General features: G+C 40.6%; 1 protein-coding gene across 1 annotated transcript in view; it reads left to right on the plus strand.

The window, feature by feature from the left end:
• The window catches only part of cdh2 (cadherin 2, type 1, N-cadherin (neuronal)), a 59,778-nt gene that overhangs the window by 14,018 nt on the left and 21,103 nt on the right, over positions 1 to 24,657 (plus strand). Inside the window, exon 3 of the mRNA XM_086270549.1 lies at positions 22,445 to 22,653. Within this exon, the coding sequence (XP_086126675.1) occupies positions 22,445 to 22,653 (209 nt within the window). The remainder of the gene's footprint in view (positions 1 to 22,444; positions 22,654 to 24,657) is intronic.

A 24,657-nucleotide genomic window follows, 5' to 3' on the forward strand; every position in this document is an offset into this window, starting at 1 on the left:
AAAGAACAGAACAAAAGGCAGCCAACATCCAGAGAAGAGCTCTTTGAATGTCATTCAGGAAGTTCGGAAAACTAATCCCAAAGACTACTTAAGGAAAAAACAAAAGAGGTGCTTAAGATCAAGCTTGTGTTGAAGTAAAAAGGTGACCATACCAAACACTGACTTTCAAGCTTTGTAGATTTGTACACGCGCTGTTTTTGTTTTGTTTTTAAATTGCAGCACCTATCTGACTTCAGACTTTTGCCCTGTATTGTAAATAATGTCGCTTTAATAAAATGAAAGCGATGTTTATTTGAACTATGCAGCCCTGGCGCTTTTGGCCGTTTGTAACCTTTTAACTTATCATGTTCTGCTCTCATGGAGTTTGCCATTTCTAATCTCGGTTGGTGGTTGATAGGGCTGTCAGTCAGGAACACACAGTCCGAACACTAGCTGGCCACCTTAGTCCATTTGTCATTATTAGTGTTTGAGTCAAGTTTTTACCGGAAATGAGAAATTAGCATTCACTTACATCACTCCTTTGTGGAGCAATGATGGTGAGGTGATTTTGCAAAAACACTGTTCCACTGATTATCCTTTCAAAGAGTAAACAAAGAACTTTTTTTAAACAACAGACAGCTGTTGATGATTTACCAAGAGCATAGAACATCAGGTTGACATGGCATATTAAGTCAGTACTTAGTGTTTGTTTAAAGCTGCTGTCTCCTCCCCCGCCCTTCTCCTCACAGGACACACACACACACACACACACAGCTTGTCTTTTAAAGGAGATCTTATTGGATAAATAGCGGAAAAACAACTGCGGTGAACCCATTTGAATGTTTCCCCTCTGTCCTACCAAGAATGTGTTGTCTTGGAGAGCTGAGGTCAGACACACAAACAAGGCTTTGTTCTGCATTTACCAGGCTTATTCTGTGCAGAGTGACTGTAGTGGGCAACACTGGCACATATTGTTCATTATGCATCCGCTGAATGATTGGGTAGTTAATTGGAGGAGAATATTTATTTATGAGTGTCAGTGCTGTGTATTAGTTTTATTTAATTTTGACTGTCAACACAGTCGCAAACATCTTCGGAATTACAATATATTGAAGTTTTGCACTCTGAGGCTTTTCCATAGACCAAAAAAAAAAGCATTCAATTAAATGCACTTATGTTTTTCAGAATTTAGACTATGCATATAGTGCATGCAAGCATGCAGCTGCTATTAGGATATGAGAATTTAGACGTTTTATTTAGAGTGATGCCGTTTCTAAAGGAGAGCTGCATAAATGAATTGCCTGACGATGTCAGCAAATCACGGTGTTATAAAGAAGATTCGTACAAATTTCAGCAACACTTAGTCTCACAGCAACAGTGTGGCTGGTGTTGCTTTTTTTACAGACAGTGAGACTAACAACCAAAGCATCTTTGTAGGTATTTAAAAACCTCTGAGCAGCATTCTATGAATACCGGTCACAGAAAGCGTCTAGCCTTTGCGCCGCCTAAACCCTGGGTTTCATTTATATGTCCTGCTGCAGTGTGCTTGGAAAATGCAATTGATTTGTGTTGATTTGTGGGGTTTTTTTTAAACAAGGCAGTTGAGACACAGGTGGCATGCATTGATGTTAGTTTTTTCATTTCATATCAATGTCCATTTCACTGCTATCCACTTCTAGCAGATCCATTGCTAGCATGCCCCACAGGTGAAAACGGTGGTTCCCTAGTTGCTTATCATGCCCTCTACCAGACCAACAAGGGGTCTGAGCATGTGTATACATGCGCCTGTGCACCACCGTTAAATTCCATTCTGTGCTGGCTAAGTGGGGATTGGCATTTTCTCTGCCCGTCAGAGGGGGGTTTCATCTGCTGGAAAACGTGACAGCTGGGCAGAATTCTTTCACTCTTCCCGTACCAGAAAGAGAGACAGAAATGAGGAGAGTCACGCAGAGAGTGGGGTAGCCACAGTTTCCTGGCTGCGGCTTGAAACGTGGCAAACGTTGGCACATGTGGTATGAGTTAGCGCTAACATAACAGTTTTTTTAAGAGTGGCCTCAAACATAAAAGATGCGGAGCCAACTTCTGTTTTCTTTCGTTTGTCGTGATGCTCTAAACAGTGAGAAGTAACAGGAGGAAGGGTATAAGAAAAGTAATTTATGTGCGGACTAGAAGCATGCGATGAGCCCTCCCTTTGGGATTAATGGGAGTCTCTGTCTCTGTTCACAGGAAATATGAAAGGCCCTTTGTTGGTAAAGGGCTTGCTGCTGGCAGCAAATAACTACCCCCTGTCATATCAAAAAATCCCCCAACCTCTAAATTCATTGCGTCCTCTGCTGCTCATCCTTCACCCCCTTTTCTTTCTATAAGCCAATGCTGTTTTCTGTCAAAGTCGCTCATTTATGATTCTACTCTGCGCCTGCTGTACGGAGGCCCGTGAGACACAAGCTCGCATTGTTAGTATTCACTGTCACTTCCAGGGTTCCGGCCATTGGGTGAGCAGTGCGAAGAGTAGGAGCAATAGTCCTGTACAGGTGGTGATTTATACTTTCACCTGTGACACCCATGTTCACCCCTTTGTGTGTCCTTTTTCTGCCTGTGTTTAATTTCAGGACGCGCTATCTTATCAGGCAGGGAATAGCTGGTTTGCCGTGGTTGATGTGCGACTTGTGGGCCGTGCTGGTGGTAATGGTTTATTTTTAGTGTCGGTGTCGGTGTGTGTGTGTGGTGGTGACTAAGAACACCTCCTTAGGCTGCTCTAAATTAAGAGTGGCCTATCAGTGAGGGGAAATGACTGTTTGCCACTAGACTGGCAGTGTGCCTTTCATCAGGTCACACATTGGTCTCCTCACACCTGCGGCTCAGGACAGGAGGGTGAAAGGCTGTTGGCAGGTGTTAATTGCTAAAAGAAATAAGACAGTGGAAAACGAGGCTTGATGCTGTTTGTGTTTTTGCCATAATTTTGGTTTTTCACCAAGTTGATATTTCATACATGTATCATTTCTGTTTTTGCATCTACTCTGGAGGACTAAGGAATCTGACCAACATTTTTTTCTGTTATTTGCTTGCATTTCATTAATTTTCTCTGGTCCTTACAAAAATCCCTCATTGTTTCAGAGTTTACTACAACTCATTTCCCCCCCAACTTTTCATTAAGCTCTTGGCTCACTGTGTATTGTATACACTGCACTTTTTTATATCAAAAAATCTTTTTTCCTTCCACTAAAAACTCTTGCCTTTAAAAAGTTAGTTATTTAAAGCTTTCTGTCATACTCTCGGCAAAGTCTGCCTCAGCATTTAATAAAAAGCGCATAATCTATTGGCTCCATATTGACTTCCCCAGGCTGACTCCAATGGATTTGACATGGATAACATGGTTGTGTTTGTAACGAAAGGGAGGGGAGGGGATTTAATAAAAACAGGAGACCCCCAACTGAAAAAAGGACGTAGGCAGAGTGAAATAAGAAGAGAGGAACTTAAATTAAGAGGGCTCAACTTGGCAAAAGCCACAGGTTGTTTGGGGCAACTGAAATGGTGCTGTGCAAGCTGCCTCTCTCACACCCTCCCTTCCTGAAAGCTAACATTCAGGCATTAATCAGGACTGAATATGAGCCTGACATTAAAAGACTGAAAGAAAATGTACGCACTGAGCGTCTTCCCTATAAGTGATTTATAACTGACTTATCTAATTCTCTTCATGGAGTGTAGATCGTCAATGAGCTTCATTGTTTGATGTTATTCAATGCTTTAATTGTAATACTGGGGACGCCATTCATTTGTTTAATTTACTAGACTGGGTGCTGATGGCTGTGCTGGCATAGTAGGAGGGAGTTTAATGGCCATCTTCTGGAAAGGATAAGGCTTATTAGGTCTGATGGGCCTCCTGTCTCATGTAACCTAATGTGGTCATGATAGACAGAGGATTCTGGGTTTGGATGCATTGGAACTATAAATCGAAGCATATTCCCAGACTCTGGACTTTGTAATTGCCCATTAAGGGCCATGTTTGTAGATCGAGGGGCCAGATGTCCCTGATGTGGCTGAAGGTCCAACGTGTGCTTTGAGGCAGCGTGCAGTTAAAGCGACGAGGAGCATGGACTGGACATTACCCCCTCATTAAAATGACCCATTCTCTGCAAGCAGGCTCATAAAAAACCCTTTAATGTTCTTAACAGAGGAGCTTCACAATTTGCCCACAATTCCACAGCCGTAAAAGAGGAGGAATTGAATTCCATACAAATTCTCTGCTGTCTTAGCTCACAGCACCAGCTGTCTGTCCATGTTTAAATCTAACCCATGGGCGCCACTCCCTCTCAGTTTAGTGTGTTCCATATGCTACATGGATCTTAAAAGCTCAGCTCCCACTGGTCTATTTGAGCAGAAGACTCTGACTGGATTGAAAGAGACATTTGCAAGGACAACATCAGACATTTTAGTATTTCATGGAAGAAAACAAACGATCCCGGTGATGATAACCTGATGGATTTGTGGTACAAAAAGGAGGCTTCTCATATTACCACTCACATCATTTGTCTATTATTGTCTCTTTCTTAGTAAATATATGCAAATGTGTACTTGGTTCTGTGAAACCATGTCATGAGATGGATGGTAATTTAATTTACTCCAGGCGCACAGTCAGGCATAGTGTTACTGTCATATTGTTCATGCACGACAACATCAAACCCCCGCTTTAGACAATAAACTGGCACAATTTGAGGTGACTCCCAAGCGTTAGTTAGCATTGTATATTTTTAGCAATGACAATATGGCTCAAAGTAAATACTGAAGTATGTATATCTGTTTTAGAGCTTCTGCGTATATCTGGATCCATATGCAATACTGCTAACAAGGATCTCAAACAAGGATTAGCCTATGCTCACTTAATAATTAATGGACTAATTATATTCAAACTTTTATTGAACATTATGTAGTTTTTGAAAGCTGAGTGTAAATCCGTGCCGCACGTAAATAAAGTAAAATTTCTACTTTTGTTCGTATTGCGATGAGAATAAAAATGTAATTTGTTGTAAGCGCTAATAAAATCCTAACTCTGGTTTTTGTTTGGCCTATAAAATGCACTTCACAGCTGCCATTGATCTGCAAGGGGTGGGGGTGAGGGGATCTATGATGCAGATGACCTCCTAATGTGGATTCCAGTGAGGTCAAAAGGCAAATGTTTGTGCTTACAGGTCTTCCCGTTATCCCGGGTTGCTACAGCTGTCACGTTAACCTCCTTTCGCATAAAAACACCAGCTCGAAACGCAACACATTATCTTCAAACATCGCAGCTGCTGACACTTTAATGCGTCTGCTGTTATTTTGACAGAAGTCACGATATTTAATTGTTAGGTTTCCGAAGCAGCCGCCCTCAGACTAACTTGAGGATGAAATCGTATTTCTAGCTCTTATAACGCCGTGCGCTAACGACAGTGCTGAATGAACCTACATTTTTAGGTGGGTTGTATTCTGGAGAAAGTCAAGTCTCCGCTATGCTTGTTTAGTGTGCAACAATCCCCCACTCACCATGTCTATAATTTAATTGTTTTCTTTCAGTGGAATGTTAGCCTTGCCTGTATGCTGGCTATAATGAGTGCCAATGGAAATCTTATTTACACTAGCTGGTTTAAAAAGTGTTGGCCAGCACAGTGGAAAGTGTCTGCTCTTTTTCTGATGGATGGGTCTTTTAATGTGACAGCTGAAAGAAGCCCTGCAGTTTCTGCAATGGGCCAGGATACAATAAAACACCTACAAGCAGAGGACTACTTTTACCCCCTCCTCTTTCTCTTTGCTTCACAATGCCTTTGTAGCACGTCTTGCTGTCTCGTTCCCTCTGCTCTTCTTGTTTGGCCAAAAAGTAATATGCAACGGACTGCTTCAGGTTACAATGCAGCATGTAAGATACTTTTCAAATGGTTAATATAAGGGGTTATAGTAGAGAGCTGGGAGGGAGGAGCTACTTTCCCCTTTGCTGCTAGGCTCAAAGCATTCAGCTCCTGCCCATTGTGTGTTCTTCCTGAAAGGGATTTGTTATGGGGGTGATCTTTGACCTCTCTACACCCACATTATGTAAATGAGTGCACAAATGAGAGAGGTGATACTATTAGATTTCTACAAACACAAGGAGCGTTAGTGCGTTAGTGCTTTGATTTTTGTGAGCTTGCTGATAAGCCAGATACTTGCTTGCATGTTAAAGTAGTTATTATACATTTGTCACTGGATTTCTGCAGGGCTTTTGTTTTTTTTTTTGTTTTTTTGGTAAAAATTGCTGGACAAAAAGCCCCTCAAGCTGTGAAGTAGCACAGATACACATAAAGTAAGCTATACCTGTTGTCATGCAACTGAACTTCTTCCGTATGTTGCTAAGGTAGTGGTTGGGAAGGTAACTGGATCTCCCCTCGACATCCCTCCGATGCCCTCCGCTCAAATGCTGTTATTGTCCCTGTGCACAAAGGATGGTGGGGGGGATGTGTAATGTAAGATGAAGCAACGCGCTGAGGTTCATGGACAACGCCCTTTCCCAGACTGTATCCGAGTATATCAACTAACGGTTTCTGGCCTTAGAGGTTTTAGATTTCGCACCAAGGAGACCATTTTGTCAGCTACAAGGGGAATAAACATAATAACAACTGACTGTCTCAACTGTTCAAGCATTTTAATTGATATCTCTCTATATATAAAGCTGAATTGTATGAGAAAAAAGGGGTATAATACCGCCTGATGTATTTAGAAAAAGGAGCTGACCCATTAGGCCGATGTTATACTCCAAAGTAGTTTTGAATGTCTTCAATAAGCGACTCATCAGTTACTATTTTGCTGTGTTTGTTTAATCAGTCATTAAAAAAATCCTGTTGCTCTTCCCCTCCTGCCTTTTGTGTACAGTGTTAATGATTTTAACAGCCCCCTGGTTGACACTTTAGTAATGCAAGTTACACAGCTGGACTCAATGGTTCTCAGTGTTGTCTTTTTATTCTCTGCTTTTATGTTGATTTTCTTTTCTCTCAGTGCAGTAATGCGCTTGAAAAACGGCATAATGCCTTTCAAAGAAAGGACGGCCTTCGCACTCAATAAACTAAAGTTTTGCATCGGCGTGATTGGCAGTTGTTGTTAATGTGTGTCTACTACTGAAAATGTGCAGGCGATGGCGGGCATTGTAGCCTGTAGTCTAGCATGTTATGGCTACACGCACAATGCTTTGCTGTGCTGATAGAAAGAGTTTGCGGTTTACAGTATTTAATTTGAACCAGTCTGATTTCACCTGAGCTGTTCCAGCTTAAAAGTATTTTTAGAGGTGGAAAATGCATGTTGCTGCTTAAAGGGTCAAACCGAGCGATGCTCACTGTCAATAGCTATCTAGATTTTAATTTAAAACATTTGCTGGACGCCCATGAAACAGCCGGCTAAGTGTTTTTCTTTTGGTAACACAAGTACGCTGTCAGCATTTCTGCACATCAAGATCCATTTGAAATTTGTTCTTCAGTTTTTTTAATTAATTCAGCATTTGCAAATATGCGGGACCTTTTGCTTGTTTTTAAAAACTCAGTCTGACTCTGATGTGCATGATTCAAACCATATGCTGCAGGAGCTTAAAAGGTTTCCACTGCATCAACAGACACAGCTGGCCAGCAGTCTGTGATCTCATAGCATGACATGTTTGCTGTATTTTGCTGCATTGCCAAAGCCCTACCTTTGCTAACAAATTTTTTTTTTTTGCCCGCAGATGCCAAATCGCATGCTGATGAATAACCTTCCAAAGTATCCAGTGTTCTGCTTTCGTTCAAAAACAAGAGCTGGTGAATCAGATACTGTGGTGAGCTTTAGGGCTCCACAAAGACTGTGGTGACGTCACAGAGCTGTTGAGACTGTAAAAATGTCAGCAGAAAGTTATTTATGTGCGCTCGGCTTTGGTGGAGCATCTCTTCGACACCCATGTATAGTGTTAGAATGAGAATTACAGTCTGCTCTGGCATTGAGGTGGAGATGGACAGTGAGTTACAGCTCAAATGTCATCACTGCTGATCATTAGCGGGCCTAACAAACTGAGCTATTAAAGTTTGTTTTAGTGCTCCTATCAACAACCATGCAGCGCCATAGACATGTGCTATTGAATTCATATAATATGAGTTATTAGGCTGTACATCTTGAGTGTCCATGTATATTGCCTCATCTGTCCTGTGTGGTCCTAGAGAAAATTGAGTAGCACAGGAGATCATATTAGTTCATAAGCAGCTGTGCCATACCCCGACCACATAAGATATGAAAAAATAAATAAAAGTTTATTGTTATCACCCCTGGACTGCTTGTCCGAATCCCTGTATTCATCCGAGGGTGGTCACACATTTTGCGCAGATACTTTGTTCAAAACAATAAATAATAAGCTTACTTCTACCAGAGTGTTATCAGCCAATGAAAGTAATGAGATTAAACTCGTAAAAAAAAATAAAAGAAAAAAACTTAATTCCTGTGCCCACTCCAGTGAATCAGAGGCATGTGGATAATTGAGGAGAACAGCCCTAGATGAGAAACAGTGCGAGCAATAAAATCAGCCACACACCACGAGATGCAACCCCATCACTCCTCTTGGTCTGCTCATGTGCTTTAAAAAGTAGGATCAATTTTCAGTCTTGAAAACTGCTATTCTCGTACCTGCAGGCCTATCGGAGGAGTTTTAAAGAAAACAGGACCCCACCTGGAACAATTTAATTCCGACACATATTTCCAACAAAGAAGCAGTGCTTTATCGCGCCCACGTCATGTGCCTGCTGGCCAGTTCCTGCCAACGTGATCCGACTTTGGCCTTTTCCAAGTAATGAAAAAGTGGACCAGTGTCCTTAATAAACAAAACCAAAAAACACCCCCAAAAGAATACCTTTTTTGTTAAGTAAGTTGTAATTCTCCTTTAAAAAAGTCTTACCAGAACTTCTCAAGCACAGGATTCAATGTGAATTAGTTTGTCTTTTCAAATGAATACATAAAGGAAGAAAGCAAGACAAACAGCGGAACACATCAGGAATTTGGCGTTGGATTAGGGTGCAACAGTGTGGTTTGATGTTTAATCACTTTCTATGCGTAAGCTCTTCTAAGGGAGATAGAAAGGCTTTTCAGTAAGCTCTAATGACAGCGGGATGTTTTCTTGGTGAATCTTGCCTCGGCTGGTATAACACTCTGTAAACCGGCATTTTTAAAATGTATTTATTTTTTATTTTTTTCTTGCCTGAGAGGTTCCAGTGAAGCAGAATAATCGGACAGCACCAACCAAACATAGCACCTCTCTTCTCTCCCTCTCCTCTATGTATCTCGCTCTCTGTGTCTCCGGGTCTGTTAGCGTGACTCACGTGGAGGCAGCATTGCATGCTTAAAGTTTGAAAACCATATTTCACATTTGCAACGCACAGAAATAAGAAAGAAAAAGCCCAAACAAAAGAATTGTGCTGACAAATCAGGCTGCTTTTTCCCTTACTTTTAAATAATGGGCGCATGAAGGAAAAAAAGCAGGGAAACAGCGCTCGTCATTCGCTGTAAAACTCTGGGCAATGATATGTGATACACATGCAGAGACTGGCCGGCGGTGTGAGGAGCTGTCTGCAGTGATTCACATGTTTGTGCCACCTGCTTGTTTGTGCCACCGCTCTCGATGTTAGTGTGACCCTGACGAACATCGCTATCACCATGAGGCAACAGAGTATTCCCACGAGTCCTCGTATTAAAAACCCGAGGTCTGGAAACATTTCCGCAGGCGGCCTTTCCAAGCGAAGACAGATTTGTACATGGCCGCGCTTGCGGTGTGGTGTTTTAGCTGCAGACAAACTGAGGACAGATGTGTTTGTAGCTCCCTTTCCTCCTCTCCCTTGATCATCTATTCCCTTCCTCGCTACTTCCAGCTTCCCTAATCTGGGAGTCATTGTGTGTGTAATAAAGCACAGCTGCACAGATTCTTTTTTTTTTTTTTAACCCACTTAGTTCAGCTGATTGCATGGGAGTAAAAAAAAAAAGAAAAAAGAGTCCAGTTCACAGACATGCTCCCCACATGTTAATGTTCAACTGTTCCCCTAACACGGATAATGCTTGTGAGAGGAGACACTTCCTTGTGCTGGACCGATGCCAGGACTAATTGTTCACACCTGATGTTGCATTTGCACCGAGCAACTGTTACCACGGAGGGACTTCGAATATGAATTTATATCTGTGATTTGCAAAACAGATTTTTTTGCGCACAGTAGGGGGAGGAAACTGTGGAAGCGTACACATCTTCATGTCTACATGTTGTTAAAATGGGCACACGTTGTCTGATCAACAGGCTTTTTGGAATGGAAAACTTTTTTTGAATTAGACTCTTTTTTTTTTTTTTTTTTTTGGTAGGTTTAATCTTGCTCTTGCTGAATAATGTGAAGACTCCAATGCAGCATGTCAATTTTCTAGACTGGATTGTGTTAAATTGCTTCTGCCCAGAAAAAAAAGAGAAAAAGTCATGCATATGAAAGTGAGCAGCTCCAACAGAAAGATGTGTCTCTTTTACAAATTGGTGCCACATTGAGCGACAGAGGCTAAACGTCTGCAATAAAGACCAAAAAAAAAAAAAAAAATTCAATAAATTCTGAATTCTACCCAAACCGCTTGCGCGCAACATACCGACTTTCTACTTAAATGAGACAAACAACTGGTGGCAGCATTGCTTGGGCGGTTTGCTTGCAAATCATATTTTAAAAATCAACAATTTAAAAAAAATTCCTATATTAGAAAAAGTTAAATATCTGCACGATCGCCACATATTTTTCTTTAATCTTTTTAATATCCATTTAAAACAATTACAGCATTACAGAAAACGACACTTAGACTAATACACAAAATCAGTTCAAGAGATCACGCCAAGAAACTGTTTCTCCACAGAGAAGTTCATTTTAAAGTAAACTTTTGGCAGACTACTTTAAAACAGAGGTGTATTTCCACTGATGTAATGAAACTGTGGAATCGCCAATAAAAAGCTTGTTGCACAGTATGAGTCAGATGATCTGTGTCTTTCGGGATTTGTAGAAAATGGCCAGTTCGGCAGCTCATTTTAAGGTTGTCGTGCTTTTTTTTTTTTGCTTCTCTTCTGTTTTTGATCTTGTCAGTGTATGAATTATGCTGTCACCTGCTTGTTTTTGTGCATGTTTGTTAATGCCCAAATGTATATTTGCATCCACACAGTCATTTTGCTCTTGTAAATTGCCTTATTTTAAACTCCTTGTTTGCACAAAGGACAGGTTTCTAAGATTTTCTTCTTCCTGCACCTTTTTTATCCGCTTTGATCTAAGTGTGTGTTTGATCCAAGTTTTTTATTTTCATCCTCTATATTCTAACTCAAATAAACTTAAATTCAGCTTTGAGATAAAGATTTGAGATGGATGTTAATTGCCTCGCAGTAAAGGCTTGTGGCTGATGCAGCCGTAGAATAACAGCACCCAACCACCCCCACACTCCACTCCATTCCACTTAGCTGATCTCTTTGAGCTCAAACTGAGTGTGGGGGTGCGAAGGTTCAGTCAGGTCAAAAGAAGTTGCACGCATTCACCATCTCAGTTGTGGCTTGATATCCCCAGGAACCAAAAGAAACAGTGCAAAGGATAAGCTCAGTTGACACACTAAGACACTGTTTGTAAATTCATACAAATGCATGGTTTCCTCGCTGTTTGCTTTCTTCGACTGGTGCAGCAAATAACAAGCTGTCATGTGTTGACGTGCAAGCTTTTGAGGGGAACATTGGACTTACCTTTAATCTTCCTTCTGTGTATTTTCCGTCTTTTTCTTTAAACACGGGCTAATTGTGTTTCAAGCAGAATTTGACACGTATTGATTCAAATGTACCAATTGCAAACGTGCACACTCTGTATATTGGCAGTGGCAGTAATCCCTGTCATTGAAGAATTTCGGTCCTTACAGGATTTTTTTTCTCTTCCTGTCATTGTTTTGATGGTTAATTTTTGTTTTTACGTTGTCTCTTCTACCCAGCGTTTCAGAAGATGCACGCTAACTCCACAGTGCCGAGATTTTCAAAATCACGTTGCTTTGTTTTTGTTCACGTGAAAGGGTTTCGGAGAGCGAGGGAGAGAGAGATTTCCAAGTGTCTCATGGTGTGTGGCATAGGGCAAGTGAGTAAAATGAGGATAATGGTTGGTAGCTGTGACTGTAATGGTCTGCCTACCACGATGACTCATTTGCTTTGTTTAGGTTGAAAGGGAAGCATTTAAATGTCCTTGTGGCCTTTTTGGCAGAGTGATTTTTTTTTTTCTCTCAGCTCCTTTTCTCCTACTCTAATATTTTTGCTTTGAAATGTAAAAATCCACATTCCATCCCTATAGCAACATTTCAGCTGATTAATGCATATTTTTTTTACAGTTTATATTGATGCATACGTATTTTTTTTCCTGTGTGGATGACTCAGTAATTCATCTTTCTTTCTTCGAGAGAGATGCAGAAGCAGCCTCGATCTTACAATACAATAGTCTACTCCAGAAGCTGTCAGCCTCATCTTCCTTTGTCTGCTGCTTTGTTTCCCAGCCAAAGCAGATTCACATGCATTCTCCTTGTTTCTCCCTGTGCCCTGACTTCTTCACAGCAAAGGCAGAGAAGCAGGAATTCCATTAGCTTTGTTCTCGAAAGCTCAGCATGAACTTGTGACTGTGCTATACGTGACATAATGGCCCCGGAACTGGTCCCATATCCCCACGCATTTTTTTCCCCCAACAGCTTTTATTTTACATGATATTCTGCAGGTAAGTAAATCACATCCATCCATTTACAGGCACTCTCTGTTGTATAAAATCCCCCAACTTGCTGCGCTGGACTGTTGTGAGCATGCACATGGATAAAGGGAAACAGTATATGTGAGCATGTGTAAGCATACTTTTTTTTTGGTGTGAATCTTAAGAAGAAAAATCAAAAAAGTGAACAAAAATGACATGTTTGTGTGTGTGTGGTTAGGTTTGTAATTGGATGCAGTGGACTGTAACAGTCTTTACCTGAACTAGTCATTTGCATGGGTTTGATTGACAACAGAGCTATGCAAAGTAGGCACAGGCTTTATTCCCCGTGAAGGCAGAGACGTTGTAAAAAAAAAAATAAAAAATGCAGCCTTTTTTTTTGTATTAGCTATCACTTTTTTGTTGATTAATATTGAGTCATCATTGCTGAGAAAATTGTTAAAATAAAGATATGTACTTTATATTCAGATGCAGTCCTTGAACTGGAGTTGATCATGGTGGATTAGCTCTCAGCATAAGTTGAAGCTATAATGGGCATTTCTGCAAACGCTTGGGAGACATTTGATCTCCCTGCACTCCAGAAAACCCCTAAATGTCCTATTCTGTCCTTACACAAAAAGCAAAGCTAAAAAAAGAAACTTCGGGTCGACTTTAGGATGCCATTTGTGCTTGAGATTAGTCAAGCACGAAAACACATCCAGGAAAAAAAGCTGAAAGAAGGTGAAAGAAATCAAATTCCTTTGTATGTATGGTGCACACAGAAATAAACCTGGCTTCCCTATTATGCCTTGTACATTTTTCTAGTGTTGTTTTCCAGTATACAGGATGTTGTTGTTTTTTATTCCACCCACTTTAAAAGTCTGCTTGACTTCCACTCACTTGTAAATGTGCAATTATGAGTCAACAAACAGATGGGAAGTAGTGCTTCTGAATCGAAGTATTATTCATTCCATTTTGTTAGGCTCTTTGCAGACACGGGAAACGTAAGATTGCTTCACCACGCTCCTGTCATCACACAGGCATTGGTCATTTTCATGTTAATATGCACTTAGACATACCTGGGACAGAGAGAACTGTCACATATGTGCAATATCATATTTTCTTACCATAGAATTGATACTTCAATCTAGAAAGACTTGCATTGGAGCTTTCGCATAAAAATGACCAGCATTGGCTTTGCCAGGATAAGAGTTTTAAGGCCGATACTAATGTTTGGTGTTTTAAAAAGCCAATATTCTGATATATCTTTCTTTTTTCTGTCAGACACACAAAACACAAGCGTTTCACTATCTGTTATATCTAGTTATTTGTAGTTACCTTGGATTCAGACTCGGATTATATGCAGCTTTCCGAATGTGCATTGCTATCAGAGAAGTTCCAGAGTGCCTTCTTGGTTCTGGTGCAACATTAGCACTCATAACATGAAGGGTGTTTCTTCCATCTTGTCTTTAGTTTTTAAACTTTTCATTTATCATCAATGGCACAAAGTAGGGGTGGGCCATATAAACGATATACGATAGAAACGATATAAATTTGGCCAACGATAGAGATTTTGACTATATCGCTCTATCGCGATAGCGCATGCTGATGATGTCATCAAGCTGCGCCTGTTTTGGTCGAAAGCATCGCAGCGGCTAAAACCATTATCATCTGCAAATTATGGCAGGCGACAGTCATAGCAAAGAGATGAAGCACTTTTGAAATATGGGCAAAGCCGAGAACTGCCCTTCCTCCACTTCCGTAACATTGATTCATTAATGTTGAATTCTCTCGCAGCTGTTCCCATGTTGTTGCAGTATATTAATAACTAACCTCGTATTGTGGATGAATAATCTCAGTTGTTCTCCTGACTAAAGTTTGGCCCGTGTATAGCATCCTGCTATGCGATTGCATTTGTCTCTAACCACCAGAATCCATCACGTTAACTTTTATCCAGTGGGGAAAAAAAGTTGGCGTTCATCTGTGTCGCTAGCAATCATGTAGCACAACATTATATACCAGGTAGTCCAACTTCAGTAACCCTGCAAACGCTACTGCTGTTTAGTTTTCTGTCTTCATTTATGTTGGAAGTGGTAGCAGAGCTGTACGTTTTAATTAGTTTCAAAAATCTCTCAGTCAGAACATGGTATGTCATGTTTAGGTGGAAACTAGCGAGCTAACTTCCTGTTAACTTCTAACTCCATTAAATTTAATAAATTCTGTTTTCATGGATGTAAAGCTTAATTGTTACACCCGATAAAGCAGCAACGCTGATGATTTAATTAAAGATGAAAGAATTTAGACCGTTTTTAACTCTTAGTGTTCGTTTGACTTTGGGACCTTAATCTGACGGAGTTTTGGACCCAGATTACTCTGCAAAGCTCCTCACTACGGCAGCTGTAATCTCTGACAATCCATCAAGCTGTGCAGCTTACCAAAGTTGTACTAAAACAATTTTTAACAGATTTCTGCACGCCAAAATCGGTTTGAGGTCAGTAAGCACAACCAGAATTCATACATAAGGCACACTCTCGATTTTTGAGAAAATTAAAGGATTTTTAGTGTGGAAAATACGTTATACAGAAGAAAAGAATATATCGTGATATATATCGTTACCGCACATGCTTCAAATTATATCGCGATATGGATTTTAGGCCATATCGCCCATCCCTAGCACAAAGTTAATATTGGTGAATATTATCAATGTGGCAACAATGCCGAGTGGGATCTAGCTCGTTCAGAAGTCAAAGGTCACATATTCCGTTTAAAATAACTGAATGGTGCGCACGTCTAAAAGGATAGACATTCATGTTGGTTGTGCATCGCCACCTATAAAACTATATTAAAACACAGTATTATTAATCTATAAGTATGCATGCAGTGTCTGAAAAGCAGGCGTCTCAGCATCGAGGTCCACTGATTTTCTATATTAAATGAACTCCATGTCATTACTTGACATAGAGAGGTTAGGCAATTTGTCAGAAGTTAATCACATTCTAATAAACAACTGGTAATATTATCAAAATTGCAGTCAATCTGCTGGGAAATAGCCTTGTCTTGAACATTCATTTGCACAACCTCGGTCCAGTCCAAATCAAAGTTTTAATTAACAGTGTGGTTTGTTGTCTCCGAGTAAAAGTCCTTTCTAGCTTTTTAACTAGTGTGTATGCGAAGACGTCTTACTTATCGGATTCTTATTTCTTATTTCACAAACTGCATTGTGACGAGACGATGGCCGCCGTTGTCTCCCGTCAGTGGTTTTAACATTGCGGCTAATTTCTTTGTTTCGTCTCTCAGAAACAAATGGTGACAGGAACCAATTTGTTGGTATGATTAAAACAATCTTTCAAAGACCTGAAGCCTGAACATGCCAGCAGAGGTTATCTCATCACTGGCCACTACTACATTTTTTTGTCTCTTTGATTTTTATGATGGTGTTTTGACATGAATGATCAAGGGGAAGAATTAAATAGCTTTGAGTCTGTGCCTTTGAGATCAAAAGACCCTAATAATGTCACATTACAGGCTGTACTAAGGCAGTTTTAGTGCCTGGCCCTCGTGATCAGCCTCTTCAGAAAATAACAGCTCAGCTTGAAACCCGAGACACGGGGCTCATAGTGATAAGCTGATTCAGTAATAGACTGCATTACTTTTATACTTTTCTCTTTTGAATATTAACCACCAAATTAAAGCTGTATACCACTCGCTCTTTTAGTTTATTCACTAATAGGTTTAATAGTACAGTATCTTAATTGTGTCTGTCAAAATCTAAAGAAATCTAAAAAAGTGAAAATAATAAAACGGATAGTTATCTCACCTAAAGATTTATTTGAAGTTCTTGCGTAGTTCATAGCAGCAGATACATAAATGAAAGCAATCAATATCTGATGTTTAATATTTATGGTTATATCTCACCCAACCAGAGCCTCAGGGATCCATTAATTTTCTGTTCAGCTGAAAAAGCATGCGACGCAGCAGCGCCGTAGCAACACATTGGCGTAGTAGTGATAGATGCAGAGTGCAGTGGAGCATTTGTTAGATTGTGTATTACTGCAGTGTATGGTCACAAGAGAATGACCTCTGTAATAGAGAAACAATAAAAGCTAATGCAAGTGAACACCTAAAATGGCGTATTAGGCTTATTACTCACAATCTGATTTCCAAAAACGTTTCTCAGTGTCTCAGTCAACCTCGACCAAATTGTTTATCCTTTTATATTAATTTTTTTAACCCCTCTTCCTTTTTCTATCCTCTGTTCTTCGTCATCAAAGCCTTTGTTGATTGAAAAAAATGACTATTGCTAGTACCTATAAGGAGAAGTAAGTTGTGGTGATGACTCAAGAATGACAATAAGGTCAAAGGTTAGTTATTACAGACATGAATTGAAAACTTAAACAACCCATTTCGCTGAACTTTGGTTTAAATGAGAGGCTCTGCATTGTAGACGTTTGTTTAAGAGATAGAAGTCTGTGTTCTTAATATGTGGTCGTGTATCTAACATTTAGCCTTATCATAGTGTGCAGTAATTATAAGTTTACTTTTTCAGTGTCAGTTATAGTTCTTTGGTGCTGAAGATGAAGGAAACTATGAACTATGTTTTTGTTTTTTTTTTGTTTTTTTTATAGAACCATTCTAATTTTAGTTGTTTTATTTTTCGACTTATTAATGCAACAACAATGCAATCAGCTTTACCTCCGGGCATTTGCATTAGGGTCACAGAGCTTTCCTCAGAAGGATTGTGATGAGTAAGCGTAATTGACACGTTAGTAATGTGGTCAGCGTGATGGCATACTAAAGGCTGAGTATCAAGCTGCTTGTCTCAATAACTCGCAGGACAAAACCCCAGTAGCTATGCACTGATAACTGCAGAAAGATGCAGCTTAGCCTTATCAGTTCTTCGTTTCACTGACACGGTAATCCACACAATGCTCGGCTGTCATTGTACTGGAAAACACAGGATCGTTTCATTTACCAACAAAGGCCTGGACATAATTGTGATGTTCCTTTGCTTGCCCTCTTTCACTACTAACCCAGTGAGATTACTCATCTTCAAAGGCTAATTATTGCTTATTCAAAAGAGACCTACTATCATACATTTTTCTTTTGAAATAACCACCTTTTTTCTCTTCTGGAATAAGATCATTTTAGGAAGTGGTTGGTTGCGTTTGATTAGCATTTTAGCCTAGTCAGAGCCCAGCGGGTATGTACCAAGCATGCAGTTGATGTGTTCACATTGGGCAGCCAGTGGAGAGGGGTAGTTTCCCTGTGGCTCATTGCTGGAATATAACCACTGTATCCTACAGGACTATGGAGAAGTGTTGAGACTCCTGGAGAAAAGGGAGATGATTCTTGTCCTGGTGGGTAGTTTGCTTGCATTGTAATTGTCTTTGAGTACAGTAGTTTATAAATGGGATTTGCTGTACCCTAGAGAAAAAATGACCAAATGTACAAATGTGATATTAATGCAAGTTAAAAAAAAAACAAGAAGAAGAAGGAAAGAACATCAAAACAAATTAAATTTGTTTCCATCTCCTAAGGGCCAGATTGCTAGATCAAGAGAGCTTAAAAACCCCAGTGTGAACGATTAGGCATGCCTGCGTTGTATATTGTCTTCCCCAGTCAGTGTGTACACTAATATGTATGTGTATGTGATAAGGGAAGGTAGTATCAGTGTGGTTTTTGAGAGCCTCTTCATAATTCCCTAATTGAAGTGGCAATTTTAGGGAGAAAAAAAATGATCTCCAACCATATGCATAAACCAAATACTAGGGGAATGGTCACTGCAATCAAGCTCGGAAAATGAGCCAGATGCTTGTTAAATGTGTTTATGCTCTGATGCAATTCCTCTTTAGTTTCCCTAATTGCTGGAGACACTGAACGGAGAATAAACACTGCAATATTTTTCATGCAAATCCCTTACATATTTTAGGCCTAGCTATAAATGCATGGAATGCTTTTGAGCGTTTGAAGTGCAATGCATTAGTAAAACGCCTTCAAGGGCTTAGTCTGGCAAAAGGCAGTATCATCATTCCCAGATCCAAGCTTGAGCTACATGTTGGTTTCTCTGAAGAATATCCTATTTTTGAAAGAAAGGGGGAAAAAACACAAACATACCATGGGCCTCTATGTGCCTTTTAAATGAATCAATATTTAGCTTTTAATATAATGAGTGAGTTGTTGTTTTATGAGAATTTAATATTGCATGATGCAATCATTTCTGTACTTTTGAGTACAGAAATCCAAAATAGCCATCATTTGGCATAATTTATAAAACATATATGTTGCTAGAGATATAGATATCGATAGGAGGGCTCGAAAATAACAAATGAGCTCAGTATATGAAAACAGCTGTATTAAGTTGCACAGTGGTGTTTGTTTACTTACCAGCTTTGAAGGTGTAGTATACACTTTCAGAGTAATAGCATTAGAAAAAAACCAACAACTAATCTTGCAACAATTTAGAATTTAATATCACAGCAGTTTGAGTTGAAGTACAAGAGTGCGAGCTTCAGTGGGGGCTTAACGGGATCTTATAAACAGTGGTGCTGGCATGGATGTCTCTCACGGCACATTCAGTGGAAGCCTCTGCTTCATATCGCATTGTCTCCTTGCCAGTGCAGGCCACTGTACTAAACGTGGTCACATTCATTAGTGAGGAATGCATTTTGTCAGAGGTGCAGATTTACCAGTGCTGGGTCAGAGAGGCATTTACCTCAGTATGCAACACCTACGCTGAGTATTTCTCAACTGTCAGTGACCTCACTTCCCATAAAATGAATGATGGCATATTGATATGATCTCACACGAGAAGTTTCAGTCGCGTCACATTTATAGCGCATTAGGAGGGACTTTCAGCCTGCTCGCTTGCAGCCGATGCATTTGGCAGGCAGGCACAAAAGATGAGATTGTGGAACATATTCTTTGCTTCCGTGAAATCACAGCCTTCACATTGTATGTTTGAAATTAAGTGCATCTCTCGGTGCACCCCCCGCACCCCCACCCCTTCTCTCTCCAACTATTTGTGTCTGTCTGAGTTGGAGTTGTCACGTGACTCATCAGACAATAGAGAGGCACTCTTGCACTATGGAGAGGTTAGTCGGGGTTTTTGTGTTGTCAGGCAAGAGGGGGGATGGCATCTAAGCTGTGAATGGGATCATTGAGTTGGAGGTAATTTTGGGCCCCGGTGAAGGGCATTAGTCAGAGAGGCCTTTCTGCTGACATGCCTGTTTCCCCAGCTCTCTCTCTCTCTTGTGCTCCCCCATCTTTTTTAACCCCAATCCACAGTCACCCCCCTCCTCCCATGCTGTATCGGCATTTCTGCCCAATTCCAGCCTTCATCGTTGTGCCCACGATGACATGTGTGTTAGTCACTACACATTTCTCTGGTTTTATAAGCCACCAGAGCAAGCCTGATAAATGAATAGACACATGCAGGACATTCACATTCATTATCATTGGAAATGGTTGTGCCTGCTGGGAGTTTTTGTAGCAATTGCTGTGGGGCCTGACTGTTGAAGGGCCTCTCAGAGGTGTCCTGATGGCCAAATTTCAGGCAATGTTAAGGAGCTGTAGCTCAGCTCAAGAAGAGGCCTGGGCTTAAAAAAACTCACGGGGGAAATGCTGCTGTCAAGTGCATGTCTGCACACATTTACAAAAGACTCATTGTTAAAAGTGCCAGTAGGACAGAACATGGAAAATAGGAGGCAATATATGGTATGAACCTCCAAACTGAGAGAGCGAGCAACACCTAGATGTATTTATATGTAAGTGGGGCCATGAATGTCAGGTATTTTTTGGGGGGCGGGAGAGAAGCCAGTTGGGCTAGATAGACATTTGTTGTCTATTAATTGCCTTTTATGGTTAGACATACCATTGTTTGTATGTCATTCCTATTTATTGACAAAAACCTGAATGAAGTGTCACTCAGTACAATGAGGAGGGGAGGAAATGGTTAGTTAGTACAGCTGAAAGAATGCAGAGGTGGATAAAAATGTTGGAGGGTTTGTTTCAATAATCAACCAAGCACTAGCCTCTCTGTTCCTGCAATTGCAGGTCATTATCTAATCAACAAAATAACCAGCTAATTTGATCAAATCTACGAACATTTGCAGAAAAGGATTATATATTTCTTAATTCACTTCAGTCAGAGCAGTGTGAGACTACCTACCTTACGCAGTGTGAAGCGTTTTGATTCTTTTGACTTTGACAGCCTCTTACTCTGTATTCTGCCTCTGAGTAGCTGCTGACTTGGGCTGGATCATGATAGCCTGAAGGCTCTGAGTTTGCGTGTACCTGTCTTTAAGGTAAAACCTTCAGAGGGAGAAGGTCATTTATCTGATGTCAGCAAGAAGAAAACAAATGGTCATGGGTAATTGAACCAGAAGGGGGAAGGTCAATAGAGAGTATATTCCAGTATGGAAGAAAGGTGGTGTCACTTTTATCTTTATTATTTGAACTGTTGGATATGAAAAGCTTGTAATGGAATGCAGAGCATGGTCCTTGCAAAAGATGTTCTCTTCCTATTTTGAAGAATGAATATGTGATTCCACTGCATGCCAATTTTCAAACTTTCCTCGGGCAACCTCATTGATTAATTCTCTCTCTTTCTCTTTTCTTCTCGCTTCTGTCATCACCAAGAGATTTAATAGTTGCAAGATGTGGTGTGCTTGTGGGGATTTCCAGTAGACCTTAAGCAAGCCTGCTGCATCCTCAAAACCCAGAGGAACTCAATGCTCTCCAAGAGCAGATGATGCTCTGAAGACATGAGCAAGTCCCCAGGGAAGCGGCACAAAGGAAGATTAGGCACCCACCTGCAAGGGTTTTGTTAAGTTATTCCACATCTGCTTTAATAATTCAAAGCAGCATCAGCAGAGCGGCCATAGAAATGATATATCTGTTTTTCAAGTATGGGGTGGGGGTGGGATGTTTGGGGTGTGGGGTGGGTTAACGGGGAAACATACCCATACACAAAGAAATCACACAAAGATGTTCTTAAGTGTCGAAGTATGTCTGTATGTTTGTGTGTATGGGCTTGTGCACGCACCTGCAAGAGCTACATAGGTTGTGCTGGACTGTCACTCACTTGTAACATGAACCGATGTTGTACCACTGCCACTGAGGCACCTGTGGGACTCGAAAGTCCACCTGTCTGACGCCTCGGTGTGTTTTTTGTGAACTCGCCTATAAAATAAATACTCATACACGCTCGCACACATGCCCACACGAACACACGCACCTGTCTTCCGAGGATTGCAGTCCCCCACAGAAGGCTTCCATGTGTGTCATCGGGGACAACGCAGCATGGAATGGCTTTAGCTGGAAAGAAAATAGCATTTAACTAGCAGAATAAACCATGTTTATGCACTTGCCTCGTAGTTTCTTAAACACGGGGAAACATGTAGACTAGTCTAATTTATACATCTCACTGTTAATGTATTGTTGTGGGTTTTGGGGCTTTTCATTAATAGCCCTTGAGGGGCACTCTTCCTCTCTTTTTCTTTAGTTATTTTTTCCTCCTCCTTCCATCTTTCTCCTCCGCTGCACCTGTTTTGAGCAATACCTTTGGGGCACAGCTTGAAGTGAATAATGTATGAGTATGAGAAGGAGAATCAGAAAACCTTTGTGGACCTTCTGTCTGGCTGCCTGTCTTCCTTCTCCTTTGTCTATATCCCTAGCTCTTTCTTCTTTATTTTCTGGGGTTTTACAGTTAAACTAATTTTGAACTCAAATCTATTTGTCTCTGTCTCTTGCAGTGAGGTTTGTCAGCTGTGGCCGTGGTGGTCTGATGCAGTTTGAATGCAGCAACCCATCTGACTTTCGGATAGAGGCCAACGGAGTCCTCTATGCTGCCAGGACTCTTCAGCGCTCCACACTCCCTGTGTCACCTTTGCTGATCACGGCGAGTGACGCCGCCACTCAGCAGCAATGGGTGGCCCAAGTCACGCTGGTGCCCAGGCAGCAGGTGAATACACCTCAACCCTTTTTATAACATTTTTAACTTGTTTGTTGAGTGTCTGATTGATGTTTAGTGCCATAAAGAAAGGTTGAATGGTCAATTCTCCCCTTGCATCAAATAACTTACACTTATTAGGTGCACTTCACATTCACAGTTGACTACTTCCCTAAATTGTAGCAGGTGTTCCCAAAGACTGGATGGATGCTTGCTAATTAAAAGTTAATGTGTCAATTTACTAGGAGCACAAACATACACTCAACACGGTCAGTGGGTAGCAAGAGCAGATGCCGAATAGCTCCCCATAAAGTTGATTTCACTGAGCATGCCTTGTGATTGTGAGGTTATTGCCTTATCATGCAAAAGGGGGCCACACCTCTTTTAGTGCTTTGGAAGATGGGGAGCATCTGCCTGAGCTGTAGTGTACCGCTCTAACTGTTCCTCTGGATGTGCTGTGCAGTCATCTGCAATTAGTCTGAATGACCATGTGCTCTTACGTCAACATTGTGGTTGGGAGGAGATCAAAGGAATTTTCCAAAAAAAAGTACTCAATTAGGAAATATCTGCTTACAGTGCAGACATATACAGTAATATATAAAAGACTTGAGTGACTCCTCATATTTTTTTCCCAAAGAGCCAGATGTTTTCCTTCTGGACAAGTGGAGGACAAACGTAACAGTAGTAGGTCTAAACGCTATCTACAGCAGATGAACAGCATCTGTAAGTCATGCCCTTAAGGATGGTAAAAAATCCATCTGACACAGTATCTGAGAGACACATCGGGTCCTTCGGGTTATCTAGCTGCTTGCCTATTGGTGCCTATCAAGAATAGACTCTTAAGGAATGGAAACTGGGAGAAAAGGCTGAGCTATGCAAAATTACACAAGAACCAGACTGAAAATCAATGGTAACAGGTCGTATAGAGAAAGGAATTTAAATTCAGACAGTATATACAGAGGAAGGTGAATATCTAAAGGAATCTGTGAAACCTGGTGGAGCTTCTGTCATGGTTTGGGGTTGTATTTCAGCCAGTGATGTTGTTGTAAGTACTCATTAAAATCAAGTAGTCAGTAAAAACTTTCATTGGCCTTCTGGAGACTCTTCTGAATTTTCTGAAAAGCAAAACTCTTTTCAAAAGACCAATGTTCTTTTAATTTCAATTCCAGTACTGGACTTAAATAAACTCCCAGAAGTATTCATTTTTAAATGTTTAGCAACACGGATAAAAAGTCAATAGTTATTTTGTGTGTTTCTAGAATTAATACTGACAGTTCTGTGTAGTTACTATCAGTGCTGCAGGCATAGTGGTCTGCTTGGTCGAAATTAAACTTAGTGGGCTTTTCAAAACACCATCGTTAGCCACTGACAGTCATTTACTATAGGGACTCCTGCAGGTATATGTGATTTTAATGATACCATTACTCACTGTTGTTGGGTGGTCACAGGTAAATATATATTTTTTTAAATAATCAGGTAAAAATAGACTTTTCGCAGTTTCTGCATTGCTAAATCCGAATCTCACGTGGTCGATACATGTGTATACAAATGATTAACTTTATTATCAGTATCTGAACTCTGATCTGTATCTGGTGAGAGCTGCTGGATTTGGCCTGATTTGCTTGTAATGAAATCAGGGATTGACTTTCCCGTATCTTCCACGTTTACGAGGTCACGAGCGGCTATGTTATCTTCCCCTAGCACAATTATTGTCATGAATCATCACGCATCTCTTAATCACATCAGTGATTACATTTTTTTTTATTAGTGCCCTGAATGCTCCAGCCTTGGGGAAACATTTTAATCAATGACAACAAAACAATATCCTCATTAACATGAGTGTGTACTCGCCCACTGTCTTGACCTCCATTAGAACCTGAGCTCCGCCACAGTCCGTGAGGAGAAAACATTTCAGTATCCGAAAGAAGAATTTCTCCTAAAAGGGGAAACACACACATATGAAATCCTTTCCACACACTCACAAACACTCAGGCCATCACTCAGCCAAACACTCTC

The sequence above is a fragment of the Aulonocara sp. 'chitande type north' Nkhata Bay genome, linkage group LG18 (assembly GCF_057382095.1).
Source record: "Aulonocara sp. 'chitande type north' Nkhata Bay isolate Kocher_YH1m ecotype deep benthic linkage group LG18, A_spYH_male_GT1.1, whole genome shotgun sequence".
Taxonomy (NCBI): domain Eukaryota; kingdom Metazoa; phylum Chordata; class Actinopteri; order Cichliformes; family Cichlidae; genus Aulonocara; species Aulonocara sp. 'chitande type north' Nkhata Bay.